The sequence below is a fragment of the Cervus canadensis genome, chromosome 3 (genome assembly GCF_019320065.1).
Source record: "Cervus canadensis isolate Bull #8, Minnesota chromosome 3, ASM1932006v1, whole genome shotgun sequence".
Lineage (NCBI taxonomy): Eukaryota > Metazoa > Chordata > Mammalia > Artiodactyla > Cervidae > Cervus > Cervus canadensis.
In genome coordinates this window covers 83,500,704-83,528,058 of record NC_057388.1, presented here as the reverse complement: position 1 = coordinate 83,528,058, position 27,355 = coordinate 83,500,704, and the positions used below count along the sequence as shown (strand labels likewise).

Here is a 27,355-nt window from a genome sequence, read left to right as displayed (position 1 = left end):
ACACATGCATAAGTGATTATATATAGAACATAACATCAGAAAGACGAAATTGCCCAAGACTCTGCTTTTTCCAAAGTGTTTCCATTACTTTGGTGGTCAAGAAAGATAACTGAAGATCAGTAACATGGTATTAATAGCTGAAGTATGCATGAGATGTGTTATCCCATTTATTCCTCAGAACAATTCACTGAGTTAGGAATTATATTAACAAATTTCAGATGCAAAAGAATTATGAGTAACCTGCCCAGAGTTACAAGGCCAGAAGGATAGTGAAACAGTGATTCAAATCAAACTTACACTGATTCTAAAACCGCTACCCTAAACTCATATATGGGGACCAAAATATTGAGTGTTTCTTAGTAGGATCCCTTCACAATTGCACTTCTGGGTCCCTTAAATGTTGTTTACTAAAGTATTTTTTAATTAATGATTTTGGGTTACTAGCACGGCTCCAGTTTCTACATCTAGAGCAATGTCAGCCTAGGCAAGCATGAATACTATCCTGAAGTCTTTCACTGTATCTACATGACCAGCGTCTGTGAGGGAGAGACTCATGGTGGGTGAGAGAGGCGCCATATTGGAATAGATGTCTTCACAAGGAGTTGACTACAGCTCCCCTTGCCTCAGTTCCCGTGCCCTTGTGAGAAGTTACATCAGCTACTGGTTCTGCATTCATCGAGCCCAGGCAAGAAGAAGAAGCCAGAAGAGGTTTGAACATAGGCTTGAACAGGAATTCTGCATTTGATCCTCTTCAATGGACCAGATGACCAGGTCACACCCTGAGGTGACCCCATTTGTTAAATCAGATAATTGCTTAGTAACATATACTTAAGTAAATTGCTAGCTGGAAAACCAGTCTTTGAACTCAATAATTTAGTATTTATGTGTATACTTTTATGTATCTATATTCATGTGAAGACTAAAATATATTAGTTCTAGGTTAAATACAGCTTAAACATTCCAGTAAGGAAGAAGAGTGCATTGATTTTACTCCTGGATCTGGCTTCTTAGCCAAATTGGAGCCAAAGGATGCAATGTTTCCTGTTTATATCAAGTGACACACGTGTCTACTTGTGCCTCTCAATGGATTTCATGTGAGAAAAAAACTGTTACAATTTCATCTCTTCTCTAAGTGATGACTCTAGAGGCCACACAATTCCCTTTAAGCTCAATTATCTCACCACTGACGGCTCTGATAACCTGTGGAAATCAGCAGACACAGAGTGAGTAGTGAGCCCGAAAAAGAGGAAGGCCCAGAGCAGCCAGCAGCCGTCTTCATTTCTCTGCAGTCAGCCCCGTGGTACCCCTGATAGCAATGACAGGAGAATCTCTCTGCCAGCACTGCCAGGTCTGCGTCAGACGCTCTGCCTCTCACAGTAAATTCTCCATCCTCGGAGGCCTCGATGTGGTAACTCGCAGGGTTCAGGTGAAGGTAATCAGGCGTTTTCCACACCTTCCTTATGCATCTCCCGTTATTCCTGCAGACGTGAAGGCTGCATGCCTCAGCGGCTCTGGTCACATTGACTATGTAGCTCCCTAAGTCAGAACTCACAAACTGCTTCACCTTTGTACAGTTGCCCTAGAATTGTAGAAACAAATGGGATTTAGTGTTTTTTCTGGTACTGGTAGGGTTGGTGCATCTAGACCCACAAGGCAGCTCTTTGAACTTGATGGAAACTTAATGGCTTGGTTCCTGCCCGTGAAGTCTTAGGCTCAGGTGCTGTAACACAGGGGACCCAGACCTGAAAAAATGACAGATGGTCATGGCAGGAGATGGAGATTAGGTTACTGTAGGCTAACTGAGCTTGGAAATGGGCCCCAGCGTCAGCATACATGACCATGCCTTCTTAACAATTTACATCTTCTTCCTTCTAGATCCCAAGTTAATCAGTGTGAAAAAAAGAGGAACAAGCCGAAATTTAGAAATCATGCCAGAGTTCTGTCTTCTGGCCACCTCTCAGGTGTGTGTACCTTTCAGGGTTGTGTTAGAACCTGAATCCTCCTGTTCTACCAAATTATTGTTGGTTGTCAACCTGAGCCTTCCGGATTTTCCTGTTAGTTCTGCTCAAATATCTACTGCCCTGGGATCTAGCCACCTCTGCACAGTTCAAAGACAGGGATGTCTAGAAGGCTGACCAGGTCATTTGTGCATTCTTCCTATTGTGTGTTCTAAATGGAAGCCACCTGGTTGTGTACCCAGCTTCCTGATGACCATCTTTTCAGGAACCACATGGACTAGAGGAGAAATGTCACAGCTGGAGAGTCAGGTGGTGATCCTTTCAGAGTCTACCTAATTCTCATATGTGGACAGAGGAGACTTTAACTTTATATTGTCACAAATAGTTTCATGAGCAACAGCTCAGTAGCAACAACTTGAGCATGTGAAATTAAAAAAATATAAAATCACCATGAACTTGCAAAAATTCAATTTAACAAAATCATTGAGGAAATGAGTAGTATAATTCAAAGCAAAATGTATTACACTATAGAGACATGAACAGACAGCATCTGGACATACAGAAGAGATTGCAGTTAATGTGGATTGGAGAAAACTAGAAAGACAGAGTAGATAATATTTGAACTGGAAGAAATTTGAAAAAAACATAAACCTTACTTTAAATACTATTAATTTTCAGCTAATTTCTCCAAGGAAGAAAAATAAGTTCAGTGTAGATATTAAAAATTACTATCTGATTCCATTTTTCAAAATATGCTATCACACATTTTATATAATGGCTAAATGTAAGGGCTCTAGAGTTGTACCATTTGTGGTTAGTGGCAGCTTCACCATTAGCAAGCCTAAGTAGCTCTTATGCTAGTTAGATTTCCTTCCATTTCCTCATCTATAAACAAGGATGCTAGTCCCTACCTCATAAGGGTTTTATGATCAGTGAGCAAATCCAAAACAAAAAAGCACTTAGTACAGTCCTAGCATATAGTAAATATTCAACAATGGTCAGTATTATGATTAATATCTTAGCAAAAGTTCACCTTTATTGCACTCCTTCTATGTATCAGGTGTTAAATTGGACCTTAATCATAAAACAGGCTTACTATGGGAGACCTGAGAGAACTGATTAAAATTTTATTGGAGAACAGAGCAAGAATTTAAATAATAGTAAATACACCACTAAGGTACTGTCTTACCTCAGATGAAGTCAAATTCATGTCTCCCCAAATAACAATGCCCGCAGCTCCCAAGGCAGCACTTTCTCCAATAGTACTGATTAGATCTTGCTAGATTGAAGACAGTAGAGTTCATTATTCATTTGAATATAAAACAACATGCCAAGAATTAGGATTGGAAGCTAAATTCAATAAAACAGGATGACCCTATTCTCCAACTTATTAGAGTAATGCAAATGTTATAAATAAATGAACCAGGGCTCAGAAATTATACTCTATAATCATACAGAAAACATATTAAATATATGTTTTTAAAACATATTTTGCCAAACGGGATGTTATTTTTAAGACAGCCTGTAAATAGCCATTAGAAGTTGTTTAATCAAATTACATGCGCAGAGGAACCTGGCGAGCTACAGTACATGGGGTCTCAAAGGCTTGAATACAACTGAGCAACTAGCACTTTCCATCGAAGTTGACCAGGGCATACACACACAAATCAGCAATAAGTATACGACCTGGAAACAGAGTCTAAAAGTTTTCCTTCTCTAAATATGAGGAATGCCTTGCAGTCATCTCAGCCAAGTTCCCTTTTCAGTTTGCAACTCTCCTGAAAACTTTGCTTCTGCAGTGGCTTGGGGTGGAGGCTGGGGAGGGATTTTTTTTTTTTTTTCATTTTTATTTTCTATTGGAGGGGTTTTATGTCGTTTGGATTCCCTGTCTAGGCAAAGGAACACAGTGTTATAGATCCACAGGACCTGATTCGATCTGGTGATTATATTTGGTCCCTGAAACTACTTGTATTTAATTATTTGTACCTGATTAATGGGTTTATCTATGATTCATTCAGTCAGGATAAGGCCACTGGGATTTTTCTCAATATGGTTAAGATAAATGAAAACTAAATTTCAGCACAGTTTTGGTTTTGTAATCCTAAAGGATTACTGTTTTAGTGTTTAAAGACTAACATGAATCTAGGTAATTTCAGAGGGAAATTAAAACTTCAATATGTACAGTTGGCTTCCTAAATTAAGTTTCTGCAGTTGATTTTCTAAATAAGTTTGCTATGTTATAATATATTCTCTCATTCTTTTGAATGCTAAGCATTAACCTTTTACTTCAAGGATTAATTTCCACCAGTTATGTGCTGGAAATATAATTGGGCAATCTGGTAGAAATTAAAAGCAGAACTTTTAAATGGTGTTTTATCTTGGGCATTTTATATTAATATCAATACTTGAGAGAGATGTCTCCTTACCCGCACTTTTATAGCCCACTAAATGAAAGATTTTACAATCTCAGTTTTCAAAAAATAAATTTTTTTCTGGACAGTTTTCTGGTAATTTTGGTTTAATTTGTTTTTAGGTTCACATCTCTTTCCATTTCCCAGGACCACGATGTCTGCTGAACAGATCAGAGATGACACGACAGGAAGGGGAGGAGTTTTTGTGAGGTTCAAATGAGATGGTATAAGTGAAATGGTTTTGAGAATTATCTGTGATATGAGAAATACTGGAAAGAGGAGGAGTAAAGGATGCAGAGCCCGGAATGAGGACTCTGCTGGGTCCAGGTCCATTGCCTCTTTTAACAAAGACATAAAGGAGGAGAGTTTCTCCCTCCACCCACATTGAAACTTTCCTGAATATGGAGATGTCATAGTCACACGACGTGATCAGAGGGGCAAAATCCCCTAACAGTCTCCCACGATTTCCTGTTATGTGTATGTTACACCTTAGCTCTCTCACAGTTCTTAGATATTCTGTTCTGCTGTGTTGGTTTTTTTTTCTTCAGTCTTTTCTCTCTCTGCTTTTTCAGCTTTGGAGGCTTCTACTGAGATATCTCCAAGGCCAGAGATTCTTTCTTCAGCTGTGTCTAGTTTAATAATAAAGCCATCCAAGATATCCTTCCTTTCTGTTACAGTGTTTTTAATTGATAGCATTTCTTTCTGCTTCTTTATTGGAACTTCCATCTCTCTGCTTACGTTGTCTGTTTTTGCATTCGTTCTGCTTCATCCATTAGAGCCCTTAGCATATTCATCATAATTGTTTTAAATTCGTCGTCTGATAATTCCAACATCCCCACTGTATCTGAGTCAAGTTCTAGTGTTTGCTCTGTCTCTGCAAGTTGTGTTTTTGCCTTTTAGTATGTCTTATAACTGTTTCCTTGATGGCTAGATATGATTTGATTTTTCTCGGTAAGTAGATAGCTCATACTGGGTAAAAGTGAAAGTGTTAATCACTCAGTTGTGTCTGATTCTTTGTGACACCATGGACTATAGCCTGCCAGGATCCTCTGTCCAGGGGGGTTCTCCAGGCAAGAATACTGGAGTGGGCTGCCATTTTCTTCTCCAGGGGATCTTCTCAACCCAGGGATCAAATCCAGATCTCCTGATTGCAGGTGGATTCTTTACCCTCTGAGTCAAAAGTAGCTGCTATAAATAGACCTTTAGTAATATGCCAGTAAGGTGTGGGCGTAATGGAAGACTTTACAGTCCTATGATTAGATCTCAGTCTTAGTGAGGTTTTGCCTCTGGACTGTGAACTTCACAACTGCTTCTCAGTTTTTGCCCCCACTTCCTGTTAGGTGGGACAGGCTGGCTAGATGGGGCTAGAGATGGGTATGTTCCTTCTACCAAGTAGAAATCTAAAACCAGATGGAGTTGAGTATTTCCTTTTCTGCAAATCAGTTAGGTTCTGGTAAAACCTCAGCAATTTGGCTGTGGTTAAACAGTTTCTCCTGGGGGTGGACCTTGTGCAGAAGAACAGAATGCTCTGGAATACTCAAAATGGTTCTTTTTCTCCTTCACCTATTAGAGGCATGAGGGGAGGGTTTCTCCAATATTCACTGGAAGGACCTAGTGAGCTCCTGCAGGTGAAAGTGTGCCCCCCCAGTCCCCACGACTGGGTGCCCCTGGAGTCTTTAATCTCTCAGTCTTGCTGCTGCTGAGCCACCAGCAGTTTCCTAATTACAGTGCAGGTTTCCATACTCTGTCAGTGGTTCCCACAGAGGTTTCTGCTCAAGGGTTTCTGATCTGGTAAGCTGGATCTTTCTGCATTGACCTGTCTGTCTCTCCAGATTTGAAGGCAGCAATTTTCCCTATGTGTCCACACTCCTCTTATTATTCTAAGAAGAGTTGATTTTTTTTCGGTTTGTTTAGCCTTTTATTTATTAGGGCTGAGTGGCAACTTTCAAACTTCTTGCATGCTAAACTGGAAACAAGAAATTGTCCATGAATTCCTTTAGTTTAAGGCTTTTTTTTTTTTTTTTTAAAGTGAAACTTAAACACCTAAGGCTTTGTCATCAGAGGGAGAGGGGAGACACAGAATTTACAATTCTTATTTATATGTTGTTGACCCATATCAGTAACTAGGGAAACTACAGATGTTCGTGATGAAAGCTACCCATTCTGAGGCTGATATCAGGAGGAAATGTTAGTTTCTTTCCAATGTGTCACTGAGAGTCATTATCAAAGAGAGTTTATTGGGAATGATTCAAAATGGCAAGTCTTCTAGCATGTTAACTGGAGGTAAGGAGTCATTAGTAGATATTTAGGCCAAATCCTCCTAGTGACCAAATTAGCTCATTGTCACCTAGTGGAGAGCAGGGTGCTGAATAATCACAGAACAGCTACGTTTAGGGGACCAGAAAATCAAGGACACTACTCAGTGCTTGAAGTCACAAGTAAGATGTCTCTGGGAGTAAACTGGGACCACCTGAGACCTGGGCCACATGAGTGATGTCACACGAAAGAAGTAAATGAACAGCATGTGACATATTAGCAACACATCTTTCGGGCCCCAGCATGCTGTAGGGCTGCCATGCCCTACCCACGATTCTCTGCTCAAATCAAGGTTTTGGAAATAGAAAGCAGGGGCACACAGAGGGTTTATTTTTCACACTTGGGTTTTAGTCCCTGAAGTTTTACGACAGTGCATGTAAGGAAGGAGCCCACTGTGGGAAGCTGGAGCATCACTAATGAGCTCCCTTTTTGTGTTACCAGAGCGAATATTAATTACAGGGAAAAACACCTTTAAATCAATAACCAAGAAAATCCCTTTTGTTATTTTTTTTAAAGCACAGCATCAAGTGATATCAACATTGCATTTATATATGTGGTTTAGGCAATCTATTGTGCGAAATGAGGTTTTACAGCCCCCATATAATGGCTACTGACTGAAATTTCATTCTCACATATTCCTCTTTCAAGTTCAAGGCTCTGATACTTATTAGAAAGTGTGCAGCTACACTATATACATTTTTCTAATGCTTTAAATTTTCGTTTTTATCTTCTTACTTTTCATAATGTTTCTCCTAGGTAGGTAAGGCAGGTAATATCGTGCCATTTTGTAGATTAAGCAGTGAGGCACTGAGGTCTGGAGAGAGAAGAGATTTGCTACTTATTGATAAATTGTTTTTCTAATCCTAATTATATTTGTGTACACATGCACACACATACTATAAAATACAGATACCTTCAGAAAGTCAGAAATGGACGTCATTACTAGTATTTATAATTTGGTATAAGTGAATATCAGACTTTTCAAAATTTATGGGCAGATTTTTATGGAAGATGGAATGAAGTGGTGGGTTGATGGTTTCAAACATGAGGAAATGCCTTGCCATCCAGAACATTTACAGAATGATACCATGGGATTCACAAAGAAAATTGTTTCAGGGTGAGACTCTAACTGCTCTTCCTTATTCCCTTTGAACAGTGCGTCTCTGAGGCTGTAGTTATTCAAGAAGGAGCTTACCATCAGCTTGCAGAATGCACAGAATGTACCAGTTGTTTAAACTAATCTTTTAAAATGAACACTTTGTCCTTTAAAGTTTATTATTTCTTCCAAAACTTAATGTGTTATCACTAAAGAAAGGAACTTGCTTGATTGAAAAGGGAAAGAAGTTTCAAGGAAGGTGTTGTTTAGCTTTCAATTCTAGAACTTTTCCTATCATTCTCAATCAGTTGTTGCTGATTGTTCTAGGTAGCATGACGATCAGTTTACAAGAGAGAATTTTTTTCCTTACTCATCTCATCAACAGTGTCAGAGGCATAGTGCTTACCAAATCCTGATGATTCGTGTCATTTTGCTTTCTGAGAAGTAAGCTCTACTCTCTGTCTGCTCCATAGATACCTACTGGTCATGGTAGAGCCCTCGCTAGGGTGTTTTCTGAATCTCTTCCTTTGGATGCTTAATACCAGAACATCTTTACAGTTTAATACATGCTGGTGAATTGAAACTCATAATGGTGGAAAACTCAGCAGTGGCCACAGGACTGGAAAAGGTCAGTTTTCATTCCAGTCCCAAAGAAAGGCAATGCCAAAGAATGCTCAAACTACCACACAATTGCACTCATCTCACACGCTAGTAAAGTAATGCTTAAAATTCTCCAAGCCAGGCTTCAGCAATACATGAACTGTGAACTTCCAGATGTTCAAGTTGGTTTTAGAAAAGGCAGAGGAACCAGAGATCAAATTGCCAACATCCACTGGATCATCGAAAAAGCAAGAGAGTTCCAGAAAAATGTCTATTTCTGCTTTATTGACTTTGCCAAAGCCTTTGGCTGTGTAGATCACAATAAACTGTTGAAAATTCTGAAAGAGATAGGAATACCAGACCACCTGACCTGCCTCTTGAGAAACCTGTATGCAGGTCAGGAAGCAACAGTTAGAACTGGACATGGAACAACAGACTGGTTCCAAATAGGAAAAGGAGTATGTTAAGCCTGTATATTGTCACTCTGCTTATTTAACTTATATGCAGAGTACATCATGAGAAATGCTGGGTTGGAGGAAGCACAATCTGGAATCAAGATTGCTGGGAGAAATATCAATGACCTCAGATATGCAGATGACACCACCCTTATGGCAGAAAGTGAAAAAGAACTAAACAGCCTCTTAATGAAAGTGAAAGAGGAGAGTGAAAATCTTGGCTTAAAGCTCAGCATTCAGAAAACTAAGATCATGGCATCCGGTCCCATCACTTCATGGCAGATAGATGGGGGAACAGTGGAAACAGTGGCTGGCTTTATTTTTCTGGGCTCCAAAATCACTGTAGATGGTGATTGCAGCCATGAAATTAAAAGACGCTTACTCCTTGGAAGGAAATTTATGACCAACCTAGACAGCATATTAAAAAGCAGAGACATTACTTTGCCAACAAAGGTCCATCTAGTCAAGGCTATTTTTTTTCCAGTAGTCATGTATGGATGTGAGAGTTGGACTATAAAGAAGGCTGAGTGCTGAAGAATTGTTGCTTTTAAACTGTGGTGTTGGAGAAGACTCTTGAGAGTCTCTTGGACTGTAAGGCGATCCAACCAGTCCCTCCTAAAGGAGATCAGTCCTGAATATTCACTGGAAGGACTGATGTTGAAGCTGAAACTCCAATACTTTGGCCACCTGATGCGAAGAGCTGACTCATTTGAAAGGACCCTGGTGCTGGGAAAGATTGGGGGCAGGAGGAGAAGGGGATGACGGAGGATGAGATGGCTAGATGGCATCATTGACTCAATGGACATGAGTTAGGGTAAACTCCGGGAGTTGGTGATGGATAGGGAGGCCTGGTGTGCTGCGGTTCATGGGGTCGCAAAGAGACAGACATGACTGAGTGACTGAACTGAACTGAACTGAACTGAACTGAACTGAATGGTGGAGAAAAAAGAAAAATGATCCACCCCTAGTGTACAGCAATATCTAAAGACACCTCTATGATGCAAACGTGAAGGTGAACCAAGCTCAAGCCTCCTCATCATAAAAAGTTTATGCCTGGAGAAGTTTACTCTTTTGCCTGGAGAATCCCATGGACAGAGAAGCCTGGCAGGCTACAGTCCATAGAGTCGCAAAGAGTCAGACAGGACTGAAGCGACTGAAGTTTAGCTAGCTTCATCTATCTTAAAAGTGACACAGTTTGTGTGAGGTCTTTGGCTATATATATGACTTGAGTAGAATAAATAGAACAAAACTTCTATTTGTAAGTTTTATCCTAGAGTTATGAAACTATCTACTAGTAATGAATTTATTATTGAACTCAGAAATTTATACCACTCTTGGAAACTTTCCATGAGTTGTAGTCATAGACTCAAGAATAAACCAGATGGTTAAATCTATACAGCTACCTACTTTTAGCAGATTCATAATTCCCTTATACCCTTAAAAATTATTTTTAATTTTATTTGTGGATAAAAACATAAAATTTACTATCTTAGTTATTTCTAAGTATATTCATGTTGTTGTGCCTCCCTTATGCCTTTTATCAAGCCTGCTATTGTGCATTAAAAAGAAAATACTTTTCTTCTCTTAAGATTTTTAATGATGTCAGCAGCAGAAATGCCTACAATTCTGCTTCCACACATATGAGCAGACTATTCCATTTTACAGTGTCCTCTCTGATTTTCCAACCTGTTCACCCCCAACCATCTCAATAACCTTTGCAAGAGAACAGTCAAAGTTGGGGAGCAGAAGTAGTTACTGACATTGTACTTTAACCCCCTTCCCTACATACTTTGTTCCTTGAAAGACTAATAATAAATAAGATAATCCAAATTCAGTCTGTATATATGGAGGATCTGAGTGGATGACTACTCAAAAGAGGAATTATGCTTCTAATGGACTCCTATTTGAGAATCCTTCAAAGAACATAATTAACAAAGCAATGTCTCTTTCAGAAATAAGAAGAAATCTCCTTATCTTTGGCAAAAGGCATCTTACCTTAGAAAGAAAAAGTAAAGGTTGGTCTCTGTAGCCTAGCCTTGTGTAGACAAACACAGGCAAAGCATAATCACGGGATGTCATGGTAGAGATCCTCATAGATTCATGCACCCGAAATTGCGAGAACCGCAAAACGTTTACGCTGTCTCCGAGAGAGCTCCTGACAGCAATAGAAGGATATAAAGCAGCGCTGCTGTTCCACAGCCAAGAGAGCTCATTGTTCCTCAAAACTTCTTCTTCCGGGCATGACCCAGTATAGTTTGGGCCATAAACATTATAATTGTGGCAATCAGGATATAAATAGTACCCCCAAAGGCCTTTGGGTCTGCTCTTAATCCCCAATTCAATGGTTTCCTTCATGAAAGCTTTTGCACTTTCTTCAAAGGTTGCTTTGGCTAAATATTCAATATCAGCAGCTGATACATTCTCTTGCATTTCAGAAATAAGCTTTCTTGACTTCTGTCTGTAGATGTCTTTTGTGTTCCAGTTCCTGGCCCACTGGGGTCGCCAGTATTCCCAGTCTATAACAGCAAGTCCACTGAAATCTTCAGAAGGGATGTAATAACTGATATCTTGGTCAGCTTTTTCCAGATGTACCTGCAAACTTATGTTCTGCGGGAGACCTCCATTAATGGGAACTCCCTGGGGTGTATACCATGGATAGTATCCCAACCTGTTGACATAAAATATAGTGACGTTTTGCCCCCTGGCCCTGGCCAGTGGACTTCCAATCACCTGAAACATTTTCAAATTCAGCCTTATATTATATTTTATCAAACACTGATCTGTTGGAGCATTCCAGGCAGCTATAAAGGGCTTTCTTTGATAAACGGGAAGTCGGGCAGGTTTCAGGGAAGAAATAGACTTCAGAATGAAAAGTATGAATAGCCATGATATGAGATGTATTGGTTGAACAACATAAAACCTTAGCTGTCCTTCAGATAATGGTTTCATGATGAGATAAAAATCTTATCTTCTACTTTAGTATCACTCTGGGAGACCTGTGGAGAGATTTAATTTTCTGTTAGTGATCATTTTGAGGAAAAAGACTTAAACACATTAGCTGGTTATTATAGTTTTTATATATTTATATCCAAGTGCATTTTATTTAAAGGCCTTAAAGATCCCTATAAATAAATTGAGACACAAAAGTGATTACAGTGACCCAGTTTCTATTGAAGGGCAAGCAATGCAATTCAACAAACATTCATGGAGCATCAGATGCTGTGTCCAGAATAAAAAATGACTAAAACGTGGTCCTTGTCTTCAAAAAAATCTTATGATCAAATAAAGATGTAAAATAGTATTCACTACCGTTTTGAAAAATCTATCAAATCTCAGGTTCTGTTCTTAGGTCTTGAAGAAGTATTTATTTAATCTTATAATACCTTTCATTATTTCATTCAATAAGCCAAATGTCTGGTGGCTTTGCTGGCCTTTCTTGCAGCTGGGGTGCTGACATGTGACTGTGGCCAGGTCACTTATATTTATCCTACTTTAGACTTTGAATTGAGATCTTGGGAATTTCAAAGGGGCTAAAAGATGTTGCCAGTGATAACAGAAATTCCTGTGTCCAGGAGTGGACACTTGGGGCATCCAGAATCTGATATCCACGGTGTGAACGTTAGGTGGCAGCACGGTGCTCACGGAAGAGTGCCTTTCCGCCCAGGTCTGAGAGGTTTTGTTTTGGTTGCTTCCAAGCAGGAACTCAGACAAAAATGCTTTCCAAGGAAACTGTGGCTTGTATTTCTCACAGCAAAGCTGATCACCATGGGCCGCATGTTGTATGTAATTATCATTTTTAACCACCAGGTGTCACCAGCCAAACCTTATAAGATTTCTCAGACCCATGACACTGAGGTAAGCAAAAATTGTAAGACTTAATTCAAAGGCATTTAAGAAGTCTTAAGTTAATGAATGAGCTTCCCTGGTGGTTCAGACGGTAAAGAATCCGCCTGCAATGCAAGAGACCTGGGTTTGATCCCTGAGTTGGGAAGATCCCCTGGAGGAGGGCATGGCAACCCACTCCAATATACTTGCCTGGAGAATCCCCAGGCACAGAGGAGCCTGGCAGGATATGGTCCGTGGGGTCGCAAAGAATCGGACACGACTGGACCACGAAGCACAGCACAGCACAAGTTAATGAACATGCACGAAATATCAGTTTTTAAGAGCTATAGAGGTAGGTATTTTCCTCACCCATTCATTGAATAAATATCTGTATTCCTCTTCACTGCAAAGATGAGTGAGATTACTTAGTAACATGAAATACACTGAAGGTATAAATTATGGTTGGAAGAGAACAATATTTTCAAGGGAGTGTAATTTTATGAGTACAATAAGAATTGTAGTCTTTAAAACTGCCCCTTATCGTTGAAATTTTATTATATTTTGCCTTAGGATAACAAAAAATGAATGCACCTAAGGTGGTACATTAATAGGAAAAAAACTTTTTCTCTCAGTTTGTGTTAGAGAAGTTTACATATGTATACAGAAAAAAATAATCTATTCTCCCAGAATGCTTTCGGCTTTTGCATTTATTCAAAACATCACTTTCCACTGATTATTGTTCCCTCTTTGGTCAACTGCCTCATCACTGTCACACTACGGTCTTCATTCATTTACTACAGTTACCAAGTGGTTCTTGCCTCCTATCCTTTGTTCATTGTTCATGAACGTTGTTCATCTTTTTATTCCAGTTAATGGGAGGTGCACATTCCATGGCAGCCGGCTGGCAAACCTCCTGATAAAATGTGCAGGTGGAAGCGAATACAGGCAAAATAAATAAGGAAAATTCACTGCCTATGTCTTCTGTTTGCTGTTTGTCTTGGGTTTCTGCTTCCCACACAGGCAGGTCACAGCACTGGTGTCCTCTCAGTCACTCTCCTAATAACCATGGCTTGCTGAGAGGAGACTCCCTCACTGGGCGCCTCCAGACACTTTTTCCTATTCCCTGCCCGCATTGTGCAATCATTATCTGTGTGCTTCTCCCACCCTCCTTCCTTCACAGGCGACTGTCTCCAGGCCCGCCCTTTGCTTCAGAATCTTCCTAGACCACTTCCCCTCACCCCACTCAGGCCGTCAGAATCCTAACTGCCCAGTTCTACCTGTATCTTGACTAGTCGTCAGAGCATAGCAATCTGTGAATTATCCACACTTAACCGTGAGTCACCAGGAACACCTTCCTTGGTTTTTTTTTCCCTTCCTCCCTCTCACAATCTGTCCAGGAAGTTTTACTCCTTTAAAGAAATCTCTAAGTGGTGACAGTTTAGGAAGAGCTGGCAGGATATTAGGAGTGGGAATGCAAGAGTAGTTCAACCTGGATTCTTCCCCCAAATTTTATCAACCAGTTTTTTTCTTTTTTAGGTTTGTTCTGGAGCATGTATTAAAGACAAACTCCTTTCCTCCAACTGGGAAGCTTCAATGAAGACACTTTGAAGGGCCCTGGATAAATGATTCCCAGTAAAGTGACATGTACATGAAAGCCACAGGGTAAAGAGAAGTAGTTTTCTCCTCAGAACCTCCTCTGGTAGAAGGAAGTCACAGTGATGAACGCTTAGCTGCCACTGCTTTGACCTTCGCTTCACAGTTCTGACCCTCTTCATCCACTGAGAGGAGAGTGTGATTCCAGAAACAAGAAGGTGGGGACAGTTTACCATCAAGCAGGCTTCAGACTTCATCTCGGTAAGCCTACCCTGTCCTGACTGTGAAGGATGGTGAGGAAGGAGAGGGGCCCCCTTGGGGGAGAAGGCCCGTCATCAGTTCAGTTCAGTTCAGTCACTCAGTCGTGTCCAACTCTTCGCAAACCCATGGACTGCAGCACACCAGGCCTCCCTGTCCATCACCAACTCCTGGAGCTTGCTCAAACTCATGTCCATTGAGTCAGTGATGCCATCCAACCATCTCATCTGTCGTCCCCTTCTCCTCCCGCCTTCAATCTTTCCCAGCATCAGGGGCTTTTCCAAGGCCTGTCATGTACAGACGCAAGAGTCTGAAGAGAAGTCTCTCTGCTCTGCTTATCCCTATGTCCCTTCTCACGCCTTCCTCCCCCAAAGTTAACTTGCTTGTGATACATTTTTAAAAAAGCATTCCCCCAACCACCGCTGATTTCAGAAGTTGTCAGCACTCACAACTAGGCCTTGCTGTTCTCCTACTAGTCATAAACAGTCTCACAGACTGCAAACCTCCAACATGTTTACTCTCTCACCACAATAAAATGAGACGAAGCAAGGCCACTTTTTCACTGTGTCTACGCAGAGATAAAACCAGGAACCCGGGGCTACCCTCAGAACATCAAACAACCCTCTCTTGCTAAATGGATGACTTCTGTTCTTTATTTAACATAGAAGTGTCCCTGTGTCCTGACCACATCCAATCCAGTGTAAATCCCTGCTTTCTCAGACCCTCTGCCAAATCACCCAACTCAGCCTAACCTCGGTCTGACACCCTCTCACTGAGACACTCCCGCTCCCATAGGTGCATCTTCCTTTGCTGCCATGTGTCATCACCCAACTCACGGAATGACAGGTGTGTTCCTGGTGATCTTTGGGGCCCTGGCACCTGCGTGAAAGCAGAGTATTTAGTGTTCAGGAAATTTGTATCAAGCACCTTCTGCATACCAGGTTCCCATTCTAAGAACTAGGAATACAGTAATGAGTAAAACAGACAAAAGCCCTCTGCCTTCACAGAGCTTAAATCCTTGCAAGGGAGACAGACAATATGCAAGGTGAGCAAATAAATATACAGTTCATTGGAAAGCATTAATAGCAAAGAAAAGAATTAAGGAAGGATTCTTTTTAGATGGGAATGCCTCAGCAATCTGAAAAGAAGTGATACGAAAAGAAGATAGAGTGTAAGCTTGGCGGATGTCTGGGGAAGTATGGGAGCAAAGCAGATACAAAGGCCCTGAGGCAAACCCATGCCTGCTGTGTTTCAGGGACTTCAAAGATCCCAGGGACTAAGGACACGGGGCAGAGAGATAAGAGAAGGGTCTTGCAGGACCTTGTCGAGGCTCTGGCCATCAGTCTAAATGAGATGGGAAGGAATTACAGAGTTTGGAGTGAAGAATGACTTGGGTTTAACCGGATTTCTCAGGCTGCTGTGTTGAGGCCAGCCTGAAAGGGAAAGGGCACCGGAAAGAAGAGGCAGGAAGCCTGGGAAGAGGCTCTTCTCAGTCCAGGGCAGAGATGAGAGTGGCACGATCCAGTTATTTGGAAGAACTTCACAGTATTTTTAACGATCGCCAACACAGAAAAATAATAATAGTATACATCCATAAATTAATCCTGCTAGTTTTAATTTTGATTGCCACTCTAAATTTCTGTTATACACTCAGGGTAGTTTTTTCTTCCATAGAACATGGTGATTCATACTAATCCATAAGATTAGAGGAAATACTCTGGGAAGTATTCTCCTAAAACATACACATACATCTCAATATTAATGTATTAGTGAAAGGAATTAATTTCCCTAATCTACAACTCTTCTGTTTCTTTTTTTTTTTCATGCTATTGGTATTTGTTTTCAAAATCTTTAAGACTCCAAGTGCTTGCCCCCAAATCCACAGGGTTTAAACAGATATCCTGAAGGTTCCCATTCTTATTGGAAATTTTAAAATGCAGTGTTTTACTTCCAAACCTTTAAGCAAAGTATTTCCCGAGTGATATTTTGTTTCTAGTAATAAACATATATGCTAAATGTTTATCAGAATGGAAAACAGAGCAGAGCTGCTGAGATCAAATCAACTCTGTGGAAGTAATTGTTAACCTGCTAATTAGAGAAAAAGCCAATAATAGGCTCCCATTTTTTTTCCTCTGAAGGATGTTATTGCCTTAGTCTGTTAAACACTGTCTTATCCTCATGGTTCTTAAGTTATTCTCTCATGAAATATCAATATTGTAAAAGCTAGACCCAATTGTTCCAGCAGAAGAAAATATATATTGTAATGGATAGAGATTTTCCCATACATTTTTCTTAACAACTTGATGCATATAAGTTTATAGTATAATCTACTATATGATAAGATTGCTGTAAGTTTCACAATTCATCATTGAAAGTGAAGTCGCTCAGCTGTGTCCGACTCTTTGCAACCCGATGGACTGTAGCCCACCAGGCTCTTCCGTCCACGGGATTCTCCAGGCGAGAATACTGGAGTGGGTTGCCATTTCCTTCTCCAAGGGGATCTTCCTGACCCAGGGATCGAACCCAGGTCTCCCGCATTGCAGGCAGACGCTTTAACCTCTGAGGCACCAGGGAAGCCCAATTCATCATTAGGTACTGAATTTTATTATAACTCTACATCGTGACTGAAGAACATGTGTGTTCCTCCATCTGCACAAATTTTAGAACTACTGGACTATCCTGATTGTTCAAAACTGCTTCCCTTCCTAAAAATGAACTAAAGTTTTGTAAGTTTATGAAAATGCCTTTTTCAGTGTTATTTGTGCTAACAGCAAATTCACTCTTCAGTGGGAAAGGCCACATTTTTTATGAAGCAGAAACATTTTACAACCTGAAAGAGTAATTGTCTTTACATAAGCATATACACTTAGTCATTGTCAAAAAGTGTTACTTCTCCTTCAGAACTTGAAATTTCTTGCAGTCAAGATCAACAGCTTTCTTGGGAAAGCACACAAAATCTTAGGACCACATTTTGAATAACATATTCCCTCTGTCAAGCCATTTTTAACTAAGCTCCTTAAAATAACATTAAGTTGATTTAAATCCTCAGTTTTCTACTCAAAGTTTTTGAACTATAAAGCAATTTAGTGGCCTATGAAATTTTACTAAGATTGTTTTCAATGTCCATGGTCAAGATTATAACTTAAAACACCCAATCACCCCCAAATATTTTGCAAGTCATTGACCAGAGAGCTGGAATACAGGCAGAATAAGCAACAGAAACAAGGAACAAGAGGCTGAGGCCAAACCTCAGGTCCAGGGACTGTGATGATATTTAAATAGGAGTTTGATCTAGGTTCTGAATGTCAGATACCAGATACCAGATACCAGATCTGAATGTCAGGGTACACACTGGAGTGGCAGAACAGGCATGTGGAAGGACAAAGATTGTGGCCAGGTCATATTGTTTTGTTTTAGGTAAGCATGACTTAATTTCAATTTCTGCCTTTGTCTTGGAATGGCTTGGGATCTAGGGTTGGCCTGGTTTTGCTCATAGCACCCATTTCTCTGTACAAGCATACATATCTTAGCAAGGTAGGAAATTTGAGCAAGGTGAAATGTGCAGGCACTGGCTCCAAACTGTTTGTAATGAAGACAGGAGACTGGAAATTTCTATCTGAATTACAAATGCACAAAAACTTTCCCCCAGAAATTATACTTCTTCATTATTCACTGCAGCATGGCCCATCATTTGCAATTTGGAAAAAAATGTCCATCATCAGGGGACTGGTTAAATAAACCATGGCTTTCCACACAATGAAATACTATGCAGCTGAAACAAAGAATGAGGTTTCTTCTCCTTATCAATAAGGATATTCACCAGGTTTCATAATTGTTCTTTAAGGTATATATTTGTTTTATGTATATGTCTTACAATATACTTAAATTTTTTTAAAAGCTAGATATGCATATAATGCTGCCATTATTTTTCTGAGAAAATGATATATACATGTATATATAAGTACGTGTAGGCCATGGTGTCCAAAGGTAAAGAATCTGTCTGCAATTGAGCCCCTGGAGAAGAGAATGGCTACCCACTTCAGTATCCTTGCCTGGAGAATTCCACGGACAGAGGAATCTGACGGGCTGCAATCCATGGGGTCACAAATTACTGAATGACTAACACTTGATATATGTAATGTGTATGTGTAGATATGTGATATATGTACTATGGAGTATCTCTGGAAGAATACTCAATTATATTGGTTGCCTCCAGGAAAAAGACCTTGTGGCTGAAGGAGAGAAATGGGCAGAGGTGGGATGCAATTTTGGTGGGAAGGAACTTCTGTTTGGATTTTGTACTATGTTGATTTAGCAGCTATTCAAAACCATTATTCAAATTAAAAAAAGAATAAAATTCTTTGAAAAAGAAAGAAGTGTTACATTAATACTGACTATAAGGAATTAGGCAGAACTTGATAAAAAAAGGTAACATCTGAGTTGATTTTACTACAAAGATCATTTTTTTTGAAGTTATTTGAAAAAATGTTAGGTTTTTCTGCAATATGGCAAGAAAAAGCCCTTTTCAGTAAATAAGAGGGGCTTTTTTTGTAGTTGTAGTAAATAGTATCAGCCATGTAAGTTAAGTTACCACTCTATTCTGACACATGAATATTAAAAGCTAATTTTAGGTTAAATATTTCTGGTAATGGAAAACTAACAGTAGACAGACCTGAAAAAAATTGATTAGTGTTATTACTTTCTACAAAAGGCAATGCACAGTACCACTATATCATTTATTACAAGTGAGAAAATATGCTGTAGAGTAATAGGCCTTCCCTGATTGTAAACAATACAAAGCTCTAGTCAGAATGATAGAAATATTCAGAGAGACTGGATATGAAAATGATGCTTGGAGTGTTCTTTTTATTTCCTTGCCTATGCTTTAATTTTGGTGATTTACCCAACTAACTTTAAATAACACAGAAAATTGGATTTTATTTATTCAACTTCAGATCATTTTTTTCTCGTGTTTTTTTAAGCACTTCAGTCCTGCTGTATTTTGTCCAATTGTACCTTTTTGACAGAAATTGACTTCTGACCTTTTTTAAAAAAAATTTTTCAGTTTTTATGGCATTATTTTTATTTTTTATTCTTCCGCATGCCTCTCTACCATAAATCCTTTCCCAAACCGTATTTCTTTCCTTGAGTTCTGCCCAACTACCCTGGCGTGTTTACAACACAAAATAAGGAAATCTCAGCGCAATGTAACAGAAGTCAGGATGGAGCAGAGGTTAAAATCTTAGATTCCAGGACCAGTTACCGTCAGTCCACTAGGAAAAGTTTCACTATCTCACCTATTCAATTTTTATTTATTTCATTTTAATATGCCTTCACAGTGTTATCACAGTACTGTATTTCCAGGAGGGCAGGGACAAGAGTATGATAAATAATGATAGTATTTTATATATCTAAATATAGTACTGATATCTATCCTCTGTTTCTCAGCTTTTGAAATTTATTCTTGTGAACATAAACTCTAATTTTTAAATATATGAATATGGAATGGAATCTAGCCCATCACCCTTTCCTCCACGCCTCTTTGCAACTTTATAGCCTTCTGGTTGACATTTTCACATGGGACAGACTTTCTAACCAAGATGGCAATCCCTCTGAATTGAACTGCTCTCTGGACATCTCACCACTATGGCCTGAATTCCTAATACTCAGTCGATACATACCTGAATGCCCTTTGGCATTGCAGCTATCATCCTTGTCAACCTTCAGTAAACTTGCCTATAAACTGTCAAACCCATTACAGTTAAGCTTTCTGAAAAGACTGTGGTACATAAAAAAGTAAACATTGGAGAAACTATTTTAGCATGTAGTCTTCACTTTTCAGGTTTGGATCGTACATGCTTAGCTACCTAGATATTTCATATCTCCTTTTAAGGCTCCAGGCTTCCACTTCAGGTACACCTGCTGGATGAAAGATAAAGTTCTTAACATTGCAACTGAATGTGCCAGTCAGCCTGAGCTCCATCAGATTTTAATAAGAAATAGTATCTACAATTGTGAAACTGCAGAAATTATGCTTTTTAAAAAAAATTACAATAAACCGTTGAAACACCAAATATAGTAACTAATTAGTCATTAATTTGTATGACTTTGAAAAAGATCATTATAGAACTAATTCTCTACTGTGGTTGCCCATTCACATGATAGAAATGTGTTGCACTTTAATATTAGTAAAGAAAGTTGAGTTTATACATTAATTATAGTAGTATATACTAACCATAAATATGAAGTAAATGCTTTTTTATATGATGAATTTGTAGTTCCTTAAAAAGTTTATTTGTTCAAGACCATTAATTGTATGCAATTACACAAACCATACGGGCTTCCCCAGTGGCTCAGAGGGAAAGAATCTCCCTGCAGTATAGGAGATGAGGGTTCAATCCCTGGGTGGGGAAGATCCCCTGGAGGCAGGCATGGCTATCCACTCCAGTATTCTTACCTGCAGAATCCCATGGACAGAGGAGCCTGTTGGGCTCCAGTCCTTTGGGTCACAAAGAGTCGGACACGACTATAGTGACAGCATGCACACACATGCTTAACATAAACCATATAACTTGAAAATATTTTGAAATACATTTTAGTTTCCAAATGTAACCTTGAGAGAATTTCCTAATACTATAAGGAAATTTGGAAATATTCCAGTCTTAGGATCTGGGTTGCACTAAGGTTGCAAAGAGTTTATTCTGGAATGCCTACGACAAAGGCAGAGTAATTTCAGCCTAGGATTACAGCCAATTCTTAAACCACCCAATATAATGCATCTAGGAAATGGTGGTCCTTGAAAATTGGAACTTTTTTTTTAATATACTTGATGAGAGGGAACTCAATCAAGGATTTATTGATTTGGATCTATTATGAACATTGGACCAATGCTTAGGTGAAAAACTTCAGTCTGTGAGAAAGACTACTGAAAATTGTTCCTGTTAGAAATTCATAGCATCTGCAATTCTATTATATGTAGAAAAATTCAAGGAATGTGCTTAAGGAGACTAGGTTCAACAAACTAGTAATTATAGATGATTATGTAAGTATAATAACTATAAATCTAATTACTGAATTTGCTAAAGTTTTTCACAAAAAAAGAATCAGGTTCCCATGGAAGTTTATTGCTAAGAAAATATGGTATATGTTATGATTCTCAAAAACATTATAAAAGACATTAACCCTGAATCTCTAAACATGAAGTTTTTTTTATAGCTTGCTGTTTTTTAAATATTTTTGACATTCTCTGCTTAACATCTTTCCAACTCTTTGCTCCTGATTCTATTTAAACATTAAGAATATGTGGATAAAGCACCTGCCTGAAATGCAGGAGATCCGGGTTCGATCCCTGGGTCAAGAAGATCCTCTAGAGTAGGAAATGGCAGCCCACTCCAGTCCTCTTGCCTGGAAAATCACATGGACGGAAGAGTCTGGTGGGCTACAGTCCATGGGGTCACAAAGAGTCAAACACAACTGAGCAATTTCACTTTCTTTTCACTTTCTTTTCTAACAAGGAACCTACTTTCTGTCATCAGACTGAATTCTAATTTATAGATGAGGCTGAAATAAGTCATGTGACTAAACTCTGAAGTATTTTTACAATATAAGTATTTATTAGTAGCATGAATATCTTACCAATGGTTCTAGATAGAAGTTCATTGTTCAGGAGCTGGCAATGAAGGATTAGAGAGGTCATATTTAACTCCATTTGTCTTTCTCATATTGTTTTGGTACTTGTTCTTTCTTTCCTGGAAAATCTAAATCTATCTATCTTTGTGTATGTATACATTTACATCCTCTTCTCAATTACTGATTTCCTTATATGAAGTGCCTGTTGATTTTTATCTCTAAATATTCAGTCCCTTTATTAGTATTTGGAAAGAAAATTTAAAGCCTATTTTTATTCTTCCAAAATAACCATCTTCTGTACCATTTTAAATGCCATATGTTTCCTAAAAACTGCAATATGTGTTCCAAATAACAGTTCTGTAATACTATCCAATACAGTAGGTATGATAACTATGTAACATATCTTTTAAAGTACACTTTTATTAACAATCATGCAAAAATAAAATCTTTATCAAATATAGATTTGATACTCTATACAAATTTATACTCTAAAAAAAACATTTAGGTATATAAAGTTAGTTTGAGGAATTCTTCACAGCTACTTGTTATAAAAAGTATTAACATTGTGGCTCTCTCATAAAGCCATATGTTCTATGTCTTATATAAGTTAGTTTACTAACCTGCTTCAGAGAATACATTCTGATGCTATTGTAAGTGAAGTACTAGGTTATGATAACCCAACATAGTGCAAAAAGATGCTTTTCAGAGAAATTGTGCATGTAGAAAAGAAATGAAACAAATTTTGAATAGTTATTAATGTGAAAATAATCCTCAAATACAAATTTGTAGCAAATTAAAAAAATGAACTGGAGTTTAAATTCTATGTATCAGTGACAAATGTATTTTTTACAATGTTAGGTTCAGAATAGCAAGTTCACGTTCTGAAAGATACTGAATTTGGAAAGTAAACAAAAATAAGTTAGGCTGTAAAAGAAATTGGGGTATACCAAAAAATGAAACAAAAGTAGTTTTCTTTTAAACTCCTCTGAAAGCGTGTTTCTAAAAACAGTCTAAAAATTTTTCAAACTAAACAAAAAGTATATTTTTACCTTTGCGTTTGTTTGCTGCCAGTCCTTTAGTCACCTGATGCAGAGCAGAGATTCAGTGGCAAAAGGATGCCCTGTGGCTGTTCAGAGAAACATGTCATTACAGAGGTGACTCAGTCCTCCAAGTTAAACTGGAGGCTGGCATTACATCCCTTTATAACCAAAGTCAGACTCTCTTAAAAGCACATAGATATAAGTGACCACTGCTTTCTGAAAGTACCCAATTTAAATTCACTGACTGAAGAGGTTGAAAGAAGACTGATTGATACTTTAGTTGGAAAATGAAGAGGTAAAAAGCTGTAAGTTGGAAAGATTTCCAAATGTGCTATCCTTGATGATCCTGGAGGAAGAAATGGCAACCCACTCCAGTATTCTTGCCTGGAAAATCCCATGGATGGAGGAACCTGGTAGGCCACAGTCCATGGGGTTGCAAAGAGTCAGACACGACTGAGCGACTTCACTTATCCTTGGTGATAATGGAATGACAACCTCTTAGTGGGGCCTTAGTTATCATCCTGAGTAAATACACTAATTTATCAGAACCAGTGGTTCAAGATGAACTGGAAACATGTGCTTACTGTGTTAACTGCAGTAGACGTCCTTAGAAAAAGTACAGTTAAAGCTGAAAATAAGAAGGGGTGACATAACTCAAAGATTGAAAACAGAAGGAATTGAATCCGAAATTTTTTAACAGTAGAAATTTACTTTAGAGGTGTGAATGCCACTTCCACTGGGGAGAGACTCCTTAGACGCAGAGACAACAGATCCACAAAACCTAAGTGCGTGGAAGACCAATTGTCTGAGCAATCAACTAAAATACTGCCCATCAGACCACTCAGCTTCCCAGAGTACATAGGACAAGTAAGAGAGACATGTGACCCCAGGACATTTAAACATAGCAAAACATCTTCCCAGGGAGGGTTCGGAGGGGCTGTGGGGCCAAATACAAGAGCAGTGCTAAACTGGATATAGCTGGATCTCCCCAGCAGGCAAGGAGGGGAGCAAAAGGGAAAAGCTGCTCAGTCCTTGAGGGAATTATACTGCTCTCCCAGACAGTTTTCTCCTTACTTTGATAATTGTGAGGGTTCCTGGCAACCTGCCTGTTTTCTGCTCACTTGCTCCAGATAGAATCTTACTTGTCAACATATCTCAGCCCCTTTCAGAGTCTACAGCCCATTCTCCCTTTCAACATAAGAGTCCTACTGAGTAAATATATATCCAAACAAATGCAGGCGGTTAGCGGGGATTGGGGAGATCCTTAATGACTGTTTTCAATCACTCTGTTTCTTCATAGCTATAAACAGATAGCCAAGGATCACATTACACACACAAGAAAAGAATTCTTTGGGATTAAAAACATGAGTATCAGAACATGGTGAAGACTGAAGTAGTATTCTAGAAGAAAAAGTGGGCAAATCTATGATACAAAGCGAAAAAAGACAAAGGCTTAGAATACATGAGAGAAAAGCAACACGAAGTATAGATCTAAAAGGACAAAGACGTATCTCATAGTAACTTCTTTTTTTTTTTTTTTAACAGCTTCAGAAGCTTTTATTTTATTATTATTTTTTTTATTAGTTGGAGGCTAATTACTTCACAACTTTTCAGTGGGTTTTGTCATACATTGATATGAATCAGCCATAGATTTACATGTATTCCCCATCCCGATCCCCGCTCCCACCTCCCTCTCCACCCGATTCCTCTGGGTCTTCCCAGTGCACCAGGCCCGAGCACTTGTCTCATGCATCCCACCTGGGCTGGTGATCTGTTTCACCATAGATAGTATACATGCTGTTCTTTTGAAACATCCCACCCTCACCTTCTCCCACAGAGTTCAAAAGTCTGTTCTGTATTTCTGTGTCTCTTTTTCTGTTTTGCATATAGGGTTATCGTTATCACCTTTCTAAATTCCATATATATGTGTTAGTATGCTGTAATGTTCTCTATCTTTCTGGCTTACTTCACTCTGTATAAGGGGCTCCAGTTTCATCCATCTCATTAGGACTGATTCAAATGAATTCTTTTTAACGGCTGAGTAATATTCCATGGTGTATATGTACCACAGCTTCCTTATCCATTCATCTGCTGATGGGCATACTTCTTAAATGAACAGAGAGAATGAAAGAAAGGGAACCATTTGAAAAATTATGAAAGAAAATTATCCTGAGCTGAATACAAGAGTGTTAATTAGAAGAGAAAACTAGAAGGCTTTGTGAAAAATAGCTCCCATATACAAATAAACACAATGACATGAATGTGCTAAAGACCAGAAAGTATAATTATGACATACTGCTTCTGAGATGAAGACATATATTCCTTCTGATTTAAAAATGCGTGGTGTAGAACAACCACAACACTGGAAGAAAACAAGTATCTCGTGTGTCTCCAATCGTGGGTACTGTGATTTTAACGATTAATTGAAGGTAAGGAACAACACTGCCTTGGACAACAGACAAAGTATCTTTAATTCAGGAAGGAGATGGGAACTCTCAGGGTTTCTAACAGATATTATCTATCATCTTAGAAGGTATGTTTCATTTACTAAAATGGTTTGTAGCATTTATAAAAACATTTTGCTTACATTTGTAGCTTTATTAATGTCTCTTGGAGAATTATGCCATAGGAATGGTATTTAAATTCTGGTCTTTAAGAAAAATAGAAATGTTTATGTTTGTTTTTGGATTAGATATAACTGATAATATAACTTAGATAAAAACTTTTTGTGAAACAGTTGTCTGGAAACCCAAAGTTATGCAAGTCAAAATAAATTACAATAATTCAGTGTTTTCCACAATCTATTTTTAACTTGAACAGATTATTTTTAACAAACAAAAAATTTTGAAGTATCGATTGTTAGAAATATGCTATCCTTTGATTTTAGTTTCTTTGGCTTGCTATTAAAGTGAAATAAAGCATTTTTAATTTAGAAAAACTTAAATGGTCATTTGTGGGGAATAGAATTGAAGGTCATATTTTCTATGTATTTTCCATATGTTTTCCCGTTTTCTTTTATCTACCTTAATTCTTCTTCTTACACCTTGACTATTTTGGAGGCACTGCTAAACAATGGAGAGAAGTGACATGTATGACATCTTTTACATATTCACTGATTGGTGGGTAAAATTTGCTATACCTCTAATAGCTCCATATCTTATTTTTTATTTTATCTTCAAAATGGTGATAATATGTATTAATATATACATTTGCCTGCCTTATTGGAGTTCACTGCATATCAAGACTCATATAATTGTTGAAAAAGTTTTCACTGTAAGGATAGAAGGAGCTATTCTTTTTCACTTGTCATGACTTAGCACCAACTTATTAACAGTGGTTAAAAAAAACACAAAAAAACATTTCTTGCTTGGGCACAAGAACCTAATTGCTTCAGTTGCAGCTTTGTGAGAGCAGGATGCCAACAAAACAGGTGAATTTAACAAATAGCCCCCAATCTGGCTCACTGCCCCTTTAACTTTTACTTCTCTTGAAAATGAATGAACATACAAAAAATGAAGTTTGAATCTGAAAGGGATCTACCTATCTATGTTCTATATGCCTGTATAAAATATGTATAAAAGTCTAATATTTGGAAAGTATCAGGTCAGATAACACATCCCCTAAATTAAGGAGGGAAACAATATTTGAGATTAAAATCTCTTAAATCTTTATGAAAGAAAATGATCTGAATTACAACTAGGTCAGATCAAGGGACATTGACAGTTTTTCAAATGACTTGCCATGAATTAAAAACTAAGAGGAAATTAATTGCTTAGATATAGTATACTTTAATAAACCAGCAAGTATCACATCAAGGAATTTCATATATAAATTCCATCTTATGAGAGTCTAATAGGACTTACCTTCTGATATTGATGATTGCCAAATGAATTATTTGGAGCAAAATTGAGCCCTGTAGTATTCAGCATAGACCTCCTTGCCCCATGATTTGATAACCTGGGGTCTCTTGTGTCATGAAGGAATTTCCAATCCCTGGAGCAGAAACAGCTATAACACAATGGTTGCCTTCCTTAGTTCCCACGTTATTGTGCGTTCCATATCTCATATGACTTTATTACAAATTTCCCAATTTGTTGTTAACAACTGGAGTCTCAAGACCATTGTAGCAACATCTAATCATATTATATGCTCTATACAATTTATGTGTATACTT

At 38.4% G+C, this 27,355-nt stretch overlaps 1 protein-coding gene across 1 annotated transcript; it reads right to left on the bottom strand.

The window, feature by feature from the left end:
- Positions 1–855: 855 nt before the first annotated feature.
- On the bottom strand, positions 856–23,262 carry HYAL4 (hyaluronidase 4). The gene is made up of 4 exons (XM_043462403.1): positions 23,191–23,262; positions 10,832–11,832; positions 3,148–3,237; positions 856–1,579 (listed from the first exon to the last, which is right to left on the bottom strand). The coding sequence occupies exons 2-4, from the start codon at positions 11,783–11,785 to the stop codon at positions 1,178–1,180; spliced, it is 1,446 nt and encodes a 481-aa protein (XP_043318338.1). The 5' UTR covers positions 11,786–11,832; positions 23,191–23,262; the 3' UTR covers positions 856–1,177.
- Between the last annotated feature and the right edge of the window lie 4,093 nt (positions 23,263–27,355).